Genomic DNA, 15,900 nt, shown 5'->3' with positions numbered 1-15,900 from the left:
CTCCAGCCCTGGACCTTTATCACAGTAAGGGGGCAACAGGTCTCTCCAGCCCTGGACCTTTATCACAGTAAGGGGGCAACAGGTCTCTCCAGCCCTGGACCTTTATCACAGTAAGGGGGCAACAGGTCTCTCCAGCCCTGGACCTTTATCACAGTAAGGGGGTAACAGGTCTCTCCAGCCCTGGACCTTTATCACAGTAAGGGGGCAACAGGTCTCTCCAGCCCTGGACCTTTATCACAGTAAGGGGGCAACAGGTCTCTCCAGCCCTGGACCTTTATCACAGTAAGGGGGCAACAGGTCTCTCCAGCCCTGGACCTTTATCACAGTAAGGGGGCAACAGGTCTCTCCAGCCCTGGACCTTTATCACAGTAAGGGGGCAACAGGTCTCTCCAGCCCTGGACCTTTATCACAGTAAGGGGGCAACAGGTCTCTCCAGCCCCAGACCTTTATCACAGTAAGGGGGCAACAGGTCTCTCCAGCCCTGGACCTTTATCACAGTAAGGGGGCAACAGGTCTCTCCAGCCCTGGACCTTTATCACAGTAAGGGGGCAACAGGTCTCTCCAGCCCTGGACCTTTATCACAGTAAGGGGGCAACAGGTCTCTCCAGCCCTGGACCTTTATCACAGTAAGGGGGCAACAGGTCTCTCCAGCCCTGGACCTTTATCACAGTAAGGGGGCAACAGGTCTCTCCAGCCCTGGACCTTTATCACAGTAAGGGGGCAACAGGTCTCTCCAGCCCTGGACCTTTATCACAGTAAGGGGGCAACAGGTCTCTCCAGCCCTGGACCTTTATCACAGTAAGGGGTAATTATTCTTTTTTAGTATTTCACACAAGTGAGCTTCTCTCACTGCCCACCTCCCACACATTACACAATTATATGAGACAGAGACAGAGAGACAGTGAGAGACAAGGTCATAGACAGATACCAAATATATGGATGGATATATAAGTGGATAGACCAATAGATGGATAGACCAATAGATGGATAGCTCCATTAGCGACTAATATTGCACAACCGTCAACAATTGCATATGAAATATGTGGTAATTTCCAGGTATGGGATGTAGTCCCATTTTTGCCAATACTGTATAACCCAAAGTTTATTTTCTACAAAGCCGCACGTAACAAGATTTCCCCTCATGCATAGCAAGGTCTGTGCTGAAAATTACAATAAAATATACTTCCTTACATTTATTTCTACTACAGCCATGTCTTTGGGTAAGAAAATAACATCACAAATTGATTATTTATTACAGTACAGTACAATGTTATGGAAGCTCAGATCACATTTATGCATGACTCATAATACTAAGAAATATAAATCAATTTAAAACACTTAAAAAAAAATTTACTGCAAAAACCTGACACGAAATAAAATATCTTTCTTCTTAAAGAGTGCTACAGTTGTCGGAGCTATCGACTGTATGGGTGTATTGCAGTTGCTGCCTTGATGTTGGTTTTGACGGCACTCACTGCCTTGTTTGTTGTTGTTACTGTCAAAGAACAAAATAAAAACAGTTTTATATTTAGATTATGTTTTACTCCACAAAATATTTCTTTCTTTAACCAATGTTCAGCTATACACAATTGCCAGTAAGTCCATTGTGTAGGTCTCAGCATTGCAAAAGACCAGACATGCAGGAACCTACACTATAATGACAGCTGGAAATGGATAAACTGGAATTGTGTAAGAAATCTAGGAATATACCAAATCTGCCCAATTCCAGCAAGCAACTTCCAAAAATCATTCCCAATAACCCCATAAAACCCTACATTCCCATGGGCACAATTATCTCAGGCTGTAGCTAAATCAAAGCCCAACATTTTTCAGCAAGAGATGCAATTTCATGGATGGTAGAAACTTGCTGAATATGGCAATGTAATAAGCTCAATTTTGCACAATAATAAAATACAAAAAACATACTTTGAATGAAAACCAAAAGGAACCAAAGGAACTAAAATCTCAATATTTATTTATGTGCTTTTAGCTTTGTGTCGACCAACAAGCGGGAACAAGTGAGAACAAGCGGACATTTGGCACTAGCACAGCAGGGATCGTCTCAAACTGCCCCGCTGGCTCATCCTCATGCCAAGGAGATAATGATAAAAAACAGAAAAGTGCATTCTGTAAACTCACTATTTCTAGTTGGCACCAGATGGCAGCACTAACACTACAACAGTCATCTAAACTACCCTTTCAACAATATACATGAACTCCAAGGTAACGAAACAAAAACAAGTACATATAAGACTGGAAATGGGAAAAAGTGACTGCATTGCTCAGCAAAGTGTTTTGCTTATACACTCGAGGCTTGATCTGTGAGCTATTGTACTAGAGTGCTCCCTAATACAATGTCAGTAGAGGTACCATAAGTATAAATGCAAGGCTCACAAGATTGTAGAGTAGTATGAAGAGAGGCTGTGGATAAGAACTGTCATAAAGATCCACAGCCACACCCACTGGCACATCACACCACCAGAGGAGTAGAGGGCTACCATGAAGGAAATCTGACCAGGGCTACAAACTAGCGAGCAGGTGGCAAACATTAGAATGGGGCCGAGAGGCAAACATGTGTGTGAACATCCAAAACCCCCCAAGCAGTCAAGTCAGCATAGGATAATGCAGAGAAGAATGCCTGCAGAAGATGTGGGGTCCCCCCAAGCACGAGGCTGTCAGTGCTGGACCACTCTGCAAAGCATCTGGGTAACAAGGACCATTGTGCACAGTACCTTACTATGGTTACTATGGTACCTTACTATGGTCTTACTATCCCCTTACTCCGGGGGACAACCACACACTACAACACACAACTCAAATATTGTAATAATAAAATCATCACCACCATCATAATATTAATACAGTATTGTAATAATATATTCAGAACTCTATATATTCATCAATAACTGTAAAAAACTGCTATCGCAGGCCTTTCACATTCTTTGGAGACAAAGCCTAGATACTGGCATTATCCCTGACATATTAAAAACAGCAGAGATAGCACCGCTCCATAAAGGAGGAAATAAGGCAGAGGCAAAAAATTACAGACCAATAGCACTAACATCACACATCATAAAAATCTTTGAGAGAGTGCTAAGAAGTAAGATCACAAAATACTGTACATGGAATCACAGCATCTCCATAACCCCGGACAACATGGTTTCAGAACAGGGCGCTCTTGCCTATCACAGTTGCTGGACCACTATGACATGGCACTAGATGCCATGGAAGACAAACAAAACACTGATGTAATTTACACAGATTTCGCAAAAGCCTTTGACAAATGTGACCATGGTTTTATTGCACATAAAATGCGTTCAAAAGGAATTACCGGAAAAATAGGCAGATGGATCTACAATTTCCCGACAAATAGAACCCAATGTGTAATAGTCAACAAAATAAAATCCGGTCCATCAACCGTGAAGAGCTCAGTCCCCCAGGGTACTGTGCTTGCTCCAGTACAGTCCCCCAGGGTACTGTGCTTGCTCCAGTACTTTTTCTCATCCTCATATCGGACATAGACAAAGACATTACCTATAGTACTGTATCATCCTTTGCAGATGACACTAGGATCTTCATGAGAGTAGGCAACATAGAGGACACGGCAAACCTTCAATCAGATGTAAATCAGGTCTTTCTATGGGCTACAGAAAATAACCTGGTGTTTAATGAAGATAAGTTTCAGCTCATGCGCTACGGAAAAAATTAAAATATAAAAAATGGAAACCACGTACAAAACTCAGTCAAATCATAACATTGAACGGAAAGGCAATGTAAAGGATCTGGGTGTACTCATGTCGGAAGACCTTACATTTAAAGAACACAATAAAGTAGCCGTCACAACTGCAAGAAAAATGACAGGTTGGATATCAAGAACCTTTCACACTAGAGATGCTATACCGATGATGATACTTTTCAAGACGCTTGTGCTCTCTAGAGTGGAGTACTGCTGCACAATGACAGCCCATTTCAAAGCTGGAGAAATTACTGACCTGGAGAGCGTGCAGAGATCCTTTACTGCTAGAATCCTCTCAGTAAAATGGGGATCATTTAATCGACTTGAGAACGGTCCAGGACGGACCGAAACGTCGTCGTCCCTTCAACTTTTAGTGTGTGGTCTGGTTAACTCTCAGTAAACCTTCTAAACTATTGGGACCAACTAAAGAGCCTAAACCTGTATTCTCTTGAGCGCAGGAGGGAGAGATACATAATAATTTACACATGGAAAATAATAGAGGGGCTGGTTCCAAACCTGCACACAGAAAAAAACAGCACATGAGACCAGAAGGCATGGCAGGATGTGCAGAATACCCCCGTTGAAGAGCAGAGGTGCAACAGGTACTCTGAGAGTGAACTCTATCAACATCAGAGGCCCGAGACTGTTCAACACGCTTCCGGTACACATAAGGGACATAACTGGCCGACCCCTCACAGTGTTCAAGAAAGAACTTGACAAACATCTCCAAAGGATACCTGATCAACCAGGCTGTGACTCATACGTCAGGCTGCGAGCTGCTGCATCCAACAGCCTGGTTGAAAAGTCCAGCAGCGAGGAGGCCTGGTTGACGACCGGGCCGCGGGGTCGCTGAGCCCCAGAATTACCTCAAGGTAAGGCAAGGTATATATCATTTTCGCATAATATTTTAATATACGTATTATACAGCGTCATTTCGACTTACGACTGCCCCTACTTACGAATTTTTTTAGTTACGACCCCAATTTCAAAGCAGACAAGCACAGAGAAGATAATTCTGACAAATGGTCAGTTAAAGTGAAGAAACAAAATGTGTTCCATACTGTAGTATTACACGCTGCATAAATGAAACGGTATATTAGGATATGCCATTTAACTGAAAGTTCTAGTATATACTTGCCCAAACAACCTGCAGCTGAGCTGTCAGTATAGAATGTGAGTCTGAACTGAAGGACTTTACACACAGAAATCACAATAGCGTGATGCATCAAATGAACAAATCCACAAGGGCCGTGATAAGGATTTGAACCTACGTCCGAGAGCATCCCAGACTTGATGCTCTCTGGCATAGACTTGATTAATTCAGTGTCTGGGATGCTCTCAGACGTAGGTTCGAATCCTCGTCATGGCCCTTGTGGATTTGTTCAATTGAAGGGCTTTATTGTGATGTTGATGCTGTCACCTAATAGCCATCAGGGGTTGTGACTTGACCAAACCTTGACTATCAAGAAAAATTTTGGATATTATGCAGTCTCTCTCTTGAAACAATATGATGACATCAACAGTTTGAAAGTACAGTACAGTACTAGCTCAGAAATATATATCAACCAGATGTCATGATTCACAAAACTTGTAATATATCGAGCAGCTTATGTTATCATTTCCATAAAGCTGAATTACTGCACTACTCTCTATGATGTAACTTAATAAACAGGGTCCTAGACATAACCTTTTCTAACATGAATTTTACATTCCTATTGTAATTGTTGTGCCAAGTCTACATTACGTTATTCTCTTCCTTTTTAATCTTTTACGTCCTGCCTTTCCTTGTTAATTTCTTCTTATTTCTTGCTTTCTTAATAGTATCCCATATTCTCTCCTTCTCTAATCTTTCCCACACTCCAACCTTAGACACCTTAGGCATAAATTTACACATATTGTATGGATACTGTACTGTAATTTATGTCTTATAAAATACACTAAAATGACTTACTTTGAGGAGGGGGTTGTTGTGGCATAGTGGGTGATGGTCCTGGTGGTTGAGTTCGTATTTTGAAGCCTTTGCCCGTACCTAAGGCTGCAATTAAGGCTTGTGTCTCATTGATGGAACACGTCTGAGGTTGGCTGGTGCGTGAAGCCGTTTCCGTTTCCCATTCCTCTCTAGCTGTATTCACTAAATCCATTACGTGCTTCACTACTTTATTGTGGACATTGATTTGTTTCTAAAGATGGTTGGAAAAAAGAATTGCAATTTTTTAAGAAGTCTTCATACAAATAAATGTTATTCAAAAATTGTCAAATTATTTTATACCTACTTATGGGTTTGTTTAAGCTGCTGCCTTTTATGTTATCCTATTTCTTCTCTGTGTGACAAGATATTACAAACATATAAAATACATTTATCATGCATGTGGGCTAATCTTCTATTTTCACAATTATCCCATTCATCGTGTCATTCCACACACAGGCAATTAGCTTGTAACTTTCTTAATAAATTAATAAAGTCTATTAATAGAGTAACGTTACTACAGGCACCTGTTACTTTAGCTACATATACTACTCAGATAGTATTTCACTATGCAGGACACTGTGTGTAGTCATCTTACTTCACTTCAACTAACATACTATACTCTCTTTTTCACTGGACATTCAACACAATTAAGTCATACACAAAACTGTCACTGCAGATTAAAAAGATTAGTATTTCAGCATACCTGTGCAGTATCCGCATTGACTTGTGCCATTTTGGCCTCCAGTGCTAAATGCCTTTGTTCCACATCTGGCTCTGGTTTTGTTCGTAGCATATTAGGCACAAAGTCATGACTGAAGGATGGCACTCTACCTTCAGTGGCCATGATCAACTTTTCATCAGACTCGGCATTCAACTGCAGCGGAAGAGTGAGGTAGTTCCGCAGAATGGGCGTCTTATCATTTTTCAATAGTTTCATAAGAGTGTATATCTGTTAATTGAAAACAGGCATTTATTCTTCAATTCACCTTATTTATAAAACATGCTTAACACTAAAAACATAAATATGACAATGCAATCTTTTTAAAACAACTTCTTATTCTTTGTCAGTTTTTAAAACAAATACATATCAAGCCTACCCTCGTGCCAGGCTTGGGGAGTAGAAGAACTCCCAAAACCCCATCAACCAGGTACAGTATATGAATATTTCCTATTTGTAAGATGTTACAATGCAATCTTTACCAAGGTTCACAGCATGTTGCAAATGGAAACACCAACAAAGGGAGATATTACACTGGCCAATATGGGCTTCCCATGCTTCAAAAATCTTCACACCATTGTGGACGATATTTCTGAAACCTGCTTACACTCTCGGGACTAAACTATTACCATGTATGGCCGACACAAAAATTATATATGACTGACAAACTTGCAGATGTGATGCACAAAACACATACAGTACACATAATATTCTAACTCAAATGTATAGTCACATACTTACAAATTAAAAATGTTACAATTTCAAGAAATTATAGCAAGGAGTTGGAGGACAGTTGCAAGAGGTGATATGAACGGTAAAGTGGGAATAGGTTCTAGAAGTGACATATGAGTACATATTATGTCTCAGGAATACCTTAAATGATCATGGCTGTAGAACAAAGTCATCAATGTAATATTACTTACATATATTTTAAGTATACAGTAATGGTATCATAAGCATACACGGCACACTGTGATGATGTAAGGGTAGTGAACTTGTGGAGAGAGGCACCTTGAAGTATATCAGTGGTACAAACACAACAGAAGGAATACTTGGAGGTTTCTCTAATCACATGACAGTGTGTAAGATAAGACTGTTGTAAAACACTGATTGTACCTCAGAAAGATACAAGAGGTTAAATAAAACAAGTTGAGAAGTTTAGAGAGAGAGAGAGATTGACAGTCAATGAACACTAAAGAAGAGTTGATAGTGATCTTAAAGCAAGATTAGGGCCTGACAGCTGAGTGGACAGCACTTCGGATTTGTAGTCCTAAGGTTCTGGGTTCGATCCCCGGTGGTGGCGGAGACAAATGGGGAGAGTTTCTTTCACCCTGATGCCTCCATTATCTAGCAGTAAATAGGTACCGGGGAGTTAGACAGCTGCTACGGGCTGCATCCTCGGGATGTGTAACAAAAAGGAGGCCTGGTTGAGGACTGGGCCGCGGGGGATGCTAAGCCCCAAAAATAATCTCAAGATAACCTGAAGAAGATGCTGTGATATGTATTAAAGGAATATCTGAAGAAGAAAGCCCAGCAAATGTATACAAATATGTAGTTTCAAAAATGGCAAAATGAGAAGAACTTTCTGGCGAGATGAAGTTTTAAACAACTGACAAATGATCTGGGATGGCTGGGCTTTCATATAAGGAACGATAATGTAGAGATTCAGGAAGAGGGTATGAGAGCCAGATTCCCTCGTAGCCCTCAGTCACAGCTACAGAACAGTGAATGGTTAACTCTAGTAAATGAAAGAATATTCCAGCCGGTTTCATGAAGGAAGCACATCTTAGTCCAAACTAAACCTACAGAAAAGATGCTTCACCAACGCCTCACCAACGCCAACTGATATAAGAACGATATTCACCATATGACAACTGACAAGAGGTAGAAGGAGCCAAAAAGATTTCCATACCACATCATATTATTGTTTTAAAGACTCTTGCAGATGAAAAAGAAGAATATCTGTCACCTGCCTCTATACATTTGACTGAACAACAAACCCTTCCATTGCGCGACACAACAAAGGATGTTCTCAGTAAATATTCATAAACTGCACGACACAATCAGGGATGTTTTAAAGTACAAAGTACTGACGCATGTGTGTCTGCCCCGAGGCCGAGGACTACACTGTCACCAGTCCCGTCATGGCCCCACTCCAACCGATACACTTCTTGTTGTTTTAGATATAGTAACTCAGAACAAAATGTCCATGTAGCACGGGCCTACAGTGAGCCTGTAAAAGTCGTAGACAGGTCATGTGGGTCTGTGCAACATACTGTTCCTTTAGGTCATGAACATGTGGAAGATAACTCATTTTCCAGATTCAGCGATCATGAAACTGATTGTAGTTTTAGCAGTGCATGGCTAGTGGTAGTAATGTACATGTTATTACCAGGTGCAGCTCTGGTGAACTGAATGGCAAGTACAAAGACTTCTATGTACCAGGTCAGAAGCTGGTGACTGACAAATTACTGTACTTGTGCTTTTCAAAAGACATGTTGCCCTCAAGCAGTGTATCTTCTCCAAATGCGAACAGATCTGGACTCAAATTCTTTCTTCTGTGTATTTGTGAGACAGGAATGGTGATAGACATGATACTACACTGTGGCACTGATGTAGACATTCCCAATAACAATCCTCATGGTTTTTCAGGCAGTGTAGTAAAGACACTCATGGTTCCACTGCTGAACAAGGGCCCCATTGTATATACAATTATTATTATACCAGTCCCTTGCTAAGGAATTTCCTGCTCTAACATAATACAGGAGTGTGTGGCACAGTAGTCACAAAGAAGGAAAATGCTGGTGGTTGACAAAAATATTGCAATAGGTGAATGTCAGCTAAAAAATAAGTGGCAAAATACTTGTAGTGCGTTGGAAAGAGAGACGAGGAGTGAATATGTTGACAACCATTGCCATTGGTAGCATGGTGACCAGTAGCAAGGTGAGCAAAGCAACCAAAGAACCAGTATATAAACCAGACTGTGTCATTGACTGTAACATAAACATGAGCATGGTTGGTAAGCGTAGTGTGATGGTTGCCACTGTGGAGTGTGACCATAAAACTGTCAAGTGAATCAAGAAATTGTTTTTCCATCTTGTTAACATAACCATGCTAAATAGTTACAATATGTATATGGTAAAACCATACCAAATTCCAACTATGCATGTGTTCAGTCTTGCCGTTTTGACAAAATTACTAACAAGGTGCGGCACAGCCATTCGTGCCATAACCAGAGGTATTCTCAGCTCAACATTGTTCCGCACTGTTCCAGACAGACTGGCTTTCAAAGTGGGCTTTCCATCTCACAAAATTGAATATACCAGCTACTAGAATGCATGCATAAGACCAACGTGAGAGTAAGAACACACAAAGGAGGCCAAAGGCATGGAAAGAAAGCACCACACTCTTCACACATAACACAAAGAATGCAGTGCCATCTTGTGTTACGTGAACTGCTTCAGTGAATATCACACTTTTTACAACTTCTGAGTGTGTTATAATAGAGCATAAGCATGTATAGATTGAGTGTATATAATGATAAAACTCAGGAACAGATAAGAAATTTACAGTGAAATAAAACAATTTGGTTTGCATATTTGTGACAATTGTTTTGCTCATTCACAGACATGTTAAGTTATATTTAATTTTATTATTTTCTTGTGATTAGGGAATGCATTTTAACAATATTAGAAATAAACAAATTTAAGAAAACTTTTTTCTTGTATACCAGGGTGCAGTGCAGGGGTAAAAAATTCAAGAAGCATTGACTGATAGACAACTAAGAGCTATTCAATTAGGCCCAACACCTACTCTGTTGCCATATCCCGTGCCCATCCCCGTGGCGCAGTGGTAAAACACTCGCCCTGAGCTTTGGCCTGGGCTTGTATTATGGGAGAGAGGGGGGGGGGGAGGAGTAACTGGGTGCCAGTCCTTAACTGTTGCCTCTGTTCACCCAGCAGTGAATGGGTACCTGGTTGTTAAACAATTTGATGGGTCGTATTCCGGGGAAAATTAGGCCTGCCCGAAATGCTATGCATGCTAGTGGCTTTACCAGAATGTAAGAACTTTTGTATACATAAATAAATAAATAAATATGTGTAAACATCTAGTAGCAATTGCAAGTTACACTTGGATATTTTTTAGCGTAGATGAATGACCTTTCTGAAAGTCATTCCTGATTTGATAAAGTCTTCTCGAGTTTCTCTCTTGTATGATCTGGTGGACACATTTCAAAAGATCCCCCCCCCTCCCCCCTTCCTCGCTGTGCCAGAGTGAAATGTTGGACAGCCAGGTTGTTTTTGGTTTTACGTGAATTTACTATCTCTAGTGGCCTCAATAGGGACAGGATGCTGGTGGCTTGTCAACAGTTCCCTCCAATATTCTTAGCTTTGTCTAATGAAGCAACTAAGTGGTCTAGCCCAGAAAAATAATCGAGTATGAATTCACTGATTTTGTTTATCAAAATTGTTAACTCTGATATGTAAAATAAAAATTAAATGAGATGCTTAACTATTATTTTAAATTCCAAATTAACTTTCCTTGTTAAAACAAAGAGACCAATTGGAAGATGAAAAAATACTGACCTGTGCAGATATGACAGAGAAAGAATTAAGGTACGATGGCCAGTCGGCTTGCTCTCCTTCTCGCTCGACTTTGACCAGAAGCTCTTGTAAGGAATTCTTGATATCAATAACACGCTGCAGGATAGCATCTAGAGCAATATCCAGAGCTCTTTCTTCCCTCTGCAACATTAATTAGCTTTCAGGTTTTGTTAAGGTTAAAGAAATTATGTAACCTAAAGGAGATATGGAAATTGTCTATAATTTATGGAATGTTAAAATAATTATCATTAATATTACAGTACTTTCATATCAGGTACACTGTATAACGTACACAAAGTCATGAATTACTCGTGTTTTTCTAATGAGATTAAAAATAAAAGAAGCAGTACACTACTATATTGAATTTTCTGCCACATGTCTGAGAAAATGCTCCAAAACAAATTTAGGCCTTTTTTGTGGAATATACAGTATCATACGAGCTGCCTCGTATGGGCCAATAGGCCTTTTGCAGTTACCTTTGTTCTTATGTTCTTATGTTATGGTAGTAATAATACAGTAACCACAAGAATAATAATACTGGATAAAAACCCATACTGTACTTGTGTATTTGTGAAGTTTATGTAAGGAATTTACACCAAGTCTTTCGTACTCTCCTGAGTGCTCTGTCAATGTCTAAATCTGCCTTGATTTAGACATTGAAATCTAAGTCTTGTCCTAATCACACACTCAGACCTTCATAAAGCACTCAGGAAAGTGCAAAGGACTTGGTGTAAATTCCTTACATAAGTTTCACAAATACACAAGTGTGTGGGTTTTTATCTTACCTTATTATGTCCGTGAGAAGACATTACCATTACTAATAATAATACTGTTTATTAATAAAAATATGTACAGGGGTACCTCGGTTTAAGAATTTAATCCGTTCCGGGAGACAGTTCGTAACCCGAAAATTCGTAAACCGAAGCGAATTTCCCCATAAGAAATAATGGGAAATGATTTAATCTGTTCCTGACTCCCCAAAAACTTAACTTCAAAGTAAATTTTATACCTAATTCATCCAAATCTTCACTACAAAAGTATGTTCAAATTATTACTTACCCTTGCTGATGACTCCTGTTGGCATATGGAAGATGGTGAGGAGGAGGGGGAAGGAGGAGAGGTGTTACTGTTTGGAAAAGGAGTCCCCTTCCATTATAACATCAGGCAGTGAGGATTTCTCTGGGGTACACTCTCTGGCACATTTTGCCTGCATACCACTAGGACCTGCTTGTGGCTCACTGCTTGATTTTGTCACTTTTCTCACAAGGAAACATTCCATTGAAGATTGTTTTTCCCTTCTTTGCAACACTTGTCTATAGTGAGGCATCACATTGTCATTAAAAAGATTAATGCAACGGCCTACTACAGCTTTATCTGGGTGATTCTTTTTAGAAAAACTTTGCAGTCCTTCCCATACTGCACACATTTTCTTAATTAATGAGGAAGGGACATTCTCTACTGCCTGCTCTTCCTCCCCTGAAGATCTGTTGTACTGCCTAGCTAGTTCAACAACACAAGTACCATTTTCATGCTTACAAATGATCTCTTGTTTTTTCTCTATGGTCATTCTCACATGTGATATCTTGCTTGAACCTTACCACTGGCTTTCTTGGGATCCATGGCGAGATATACAATAACAACTTTTTATGCTCAAATGGCCAAAAATCCGACAAAATACTGTAAATTCTTGTGAAGAATTCAGGCGGGATAGTCCCTGAGCGTGAGGCACTGGTAAACTGAGGCGCGATCACCATGCCACCACGTGCTAGGGCGGCCGTACGTGTATCAACAAACTCGTATCCCGATGCAAAGTTCGTATCCCGATTCAAATTTTCTGAACAAATCGAGCTCGTAACCCAAAAAGTTCATAAACAGGAACGTTCATAACCCGAGGTACCACTGTACCATACACTGGTTATATAACACTGGTGAGTACTGTCGACATACTGTATATTAAACTAACAATATGGTTATGCAATAAAAATTGTGTTAATGACATAGTACAGTACTGTATTACTAGTTAATATAGGAAGGTTTCAGACAACTTAAGTGTTAAAGTATAACAATTCAAAATAATGTTATTACTAATAAACCTGTGTTAAACAGAGAGAATTGTTACAATAATAGTACAGAGTATTGTAACGCTAAACATTACTGACATATTTAATTCATTGTGTCAATTTGGGATGAAGGTCATATCATCCTAAGGATGATCCATATTTAGGATGAAGCATTGTCAATTTAGGATGATGGTCATATGGGAGATTTATGGTATTTGGTGCGGTGGACATACAGTATAATAATAATAATAATAATAATAATAATAATAATAATAATAATAATAATAATAATAATAATAATAATAATAATAATAAATTATTATTTACAAGAAGGTACAATGGATATGTGAGATTACATAAGTGATATTTTTATATTCTTGCAAAGCCAGTAACACACATGGCATCTCAGACAGATATATATGACTACATGTATTCACCTAGTTGTGTTTTTGGGGGTTGAGCTTTGCTCTTTCGGCCCGCCTCTCAACTGTTAATCAACTGTTTACTAACTACTTTTTTTTTTTTCACACCACACACACACACACACCCCAGGAAGCAGCCTGTGACAGCTGACTAACTCCCAGGTACCTATTTACTGCTAGGTAACAGGGGCATTCAGGGTGAAAGAAACTTTGCCCATTTGTTTCTGCCTCGTGCGGGAATCGAACTCGGGCCACAGAATTACGAGTCCTGCGCGCTATCCACCAGGCTACGAGGCCCCCCATGTCCAGTATTTGATGTGGTGGACACACACATATATGACTACATGCCAAGTACATAAAGTACTTATTTGTTTCGCTTTTAAATACTAGTAGTCTGAAGGAAGTGAAGGGTGTTTATTGCCGAGTGGTCAATATTGGTGAAGAGTTTAACATACTGTTGGTTTAGGTCAACAGTCCTTGGGAACTTTGGGTAAACTTTATTAGGGAACTTTACATGCTAGTTATCGAGCGGTTGCCAACCACCTACACGCTAAAAAACTTTTAGTTTCTTTACTGTTAGATAAAACTGTTAACTAAAAAGTCTCGTCTGGTTCAAGTCTCCGTGGTGTAGTGGTAAGACACTCGCCTGGCGTTCCGTGAGCGCTATGTCATGGGTTCGTATCCTGGCCGGGGAGGATTTACTGGGCGCAATTCCTTAACTGTAGCCTCTGTTTAACGCAACAGTAAAATGTGTACTTGGATGAAAAAACGATTCTTCGCGGCTAGGGATCGTATTCCAGGGACCAGTAGGATTAAGGACTTGCCCGAAACGCTACGCGTACTAGTGGCTGTACAAGAATGTAACAACTCTTGTATATATCTCAAAAAAAAAAAAAAAAAAAAAAAAAGGACCTGCGGTACGTCTGGACAACATTTCATCGCTACACCCGTCATCAGGTTGTCCGCAGTGTTGTAACGTCAAGGAATGTGGTCGGGCGTGTAAATTATAGCAGGTTCCATGCACTGAGGAGCAGCTGGAATGCTTTTGGCCCAAAACGCTCTGCGTAATACTGGCTTCACAGATTGTGTGACTCCTCTCCCTACAACTGTACATTACTCTTACGTTCTTTGTACACACATTCTTTGGAATAAACATTTGCATTCGTATTTTACTTGTGTTTGTAGTGATCAAGAGACCCGTACCCCTGCCACTATCCTTGTAGGAGGTTCGTCTAATTACCACAAGCTACTCAAGCTTCACAAAGCTTCCTGGCAATACGTTAGTAATGAATAAATATAATATGTTACGTTGGGTTGACCTAATCCTAACCTAACCTAATCTAATGTAATGTAACCTAACCTAACCTAACCTAACCAAACCTAACCTAACCGACGCTTCGATCATCGACTTGATTTGGCATCACGAGCTCTTTATTTTCGTCTAATTTCTTTATAAAAAGATACTTTTTCAGATTAAAATTGTTTTTTTCGTGTTGTACATTCAGCACCAACATTATAATGAGTAAATATATCATATTTATTCATTACTAACGTATTGTCATGAAGCTATGTGAAGCTTGTGGTAATTAGACGGAGCTCGTAGGGGCGGTCCTGACTCTCCCCTGTGGTTCATGACCCCTAAAGCTTCATGCACATGGCCCCAAAGATGTGCCCACTTACTGAACACAACCTCTTATAACACTCTCTGGTTGTTAGGGGGTACAAGCCCTGTAGTGAGGCCCACTGAGGTACCCTCCTCCCAACCCTAAGCTAGTTAATCACCTACACAACGGAGAAGTAAACACCTATCAAACTCCTGTGTACCTAATTTTGACTATTATGTGAAAAAAAAGAAGCATGAGGTCAAAAGAAACTTGCCCAAGCGTTTCTGACCTGCCCGGGGATTGAGCCCGGGGTCATCGGGTGTAAGTCAGGGACGTAGACCACTGTGACTAAAATGCACTATGTGTAGGGTGTGCGACATATATATATTGTAACTGTAGGACCCAGAGCTCCAGTAGCCACAGCTAGCGGTTAATACATGGGGACTGATAATACATAGAGATACATGGGACTGAGAATACATGATACATGGAGACAGAATAAATGGAGATACATGGGGGAGAGACAATACATGGGGAGAGACAATAGATATTTACCTGCATCATGAGTATGCCGGTGACGTGGAGGATATAATGACCACCACCACAATATTAACAGCCACAAGGTACTTGGTGAGTGTGAGTGTCAGTAGTGTGAGGTGTGAGGCGGCGTCGTCTGCTGCAGTGTGAGGGTGGCAGCGGCGGTGGCGAGGCTGGCACACTAGTCGTCCACCAGCACCAGCAGTAGGAGCAGCAGCAGGAGTGTGAGGGCTGGCCCTCAGCAGCGTGC

At 40.5% G+C, this 15,900-nt stretch overlaps 1 protein-coding gene across 3 annotated transcripts; it reads right to left on the bottom strand.

The window, feature by feature from the left end:
* Window positions 1–1,236: 1,236 nt before the first annotated feature.
* On the bottom strand, window positions 1,237–15,808 carry MED8 (mediator complex subunit 8). Of its 3 annotated transcripts, none has more exons than XM_045736325.1 (5): window positions 15,669–15,808; window positions 11,010–11,168; window positions 6,409–6,654; window positions 5,688–5,916; window positions 1,237–1,495 (listed from the first exon to the last, which is right to left on the bottom strand). In XM_045736325.1, exons 1-5 carry the CDS (start codon window positions 15,675–15,677, stop codon window positions 1,416–1,418), a joined length of 723 nt encoding a protein of 240 aa, XP_045592281.1. In that variant the 5' UTR covers window positions 15,678–15,808; the 3' UTR covers window positions 1,237–1,415. The 3 variants fall into 3 exon arrangements, with proteins under 3 accessions (XP_045592281.1, XP_045592274.2, XP_069159956.1); XM_045736318.2 differs by lacking the exon at window positions 15,669–15,808 and adding an exon at window positions 15,403–15,540; XM_069303855.1 differs by lacking the exon at window positions 15,669–15,808 and adding an exon at window positions 15,388–15,534.
* Window positions 15,809–15,900: the final 92 nt, after the last annotated feature.

Source organism: Procambarus clarkii, chromosome 1 (assembly GCF_040958095.1).
Source record: "Procambarus clarkii isolate CNS0578487 chromosome 1, FALCON_Pclarkii_2.0, whole genome shotgun sequence".
Classification (NCBI taxonomy): Eukaryota; Metazoa; Arthropoda; class Malacostraca; order Decapoda; family Cambaridae; genus Procambarus; species Procambarus clarkii.
Note: the sequence above shows the minus strand (reverse complement) of the source record. Positions and strands in the feature narration are given on the sequence as shown.

What these genes read in the sequence shown, in the direction of transcription:
- MED8 (XM_069303855.1), bottom strand. Translation starts at nt 15,429, where the DNA reads ATGACCCCGGGCTCAATCCCCGGGCAGGTCAGAAACGCTTGG. An exon ending in TCTCTGTCATATCTGCACAG is followed by an intron (nt 6,655 to 11,009) that starts GTCAGTATTTTT and finishes TTCAATTAACAG; the next exon opens with ATATACACTCTTATGAAACT. An exon ending in TCAATGCGGATACTGCACAG is followed by an intron (nt 5,917 to 6,408) that starts GTATGCTGAAAT and finishes AACCATCTTTAG; the next exon opens with AAACAAATCAATGTCCACAA.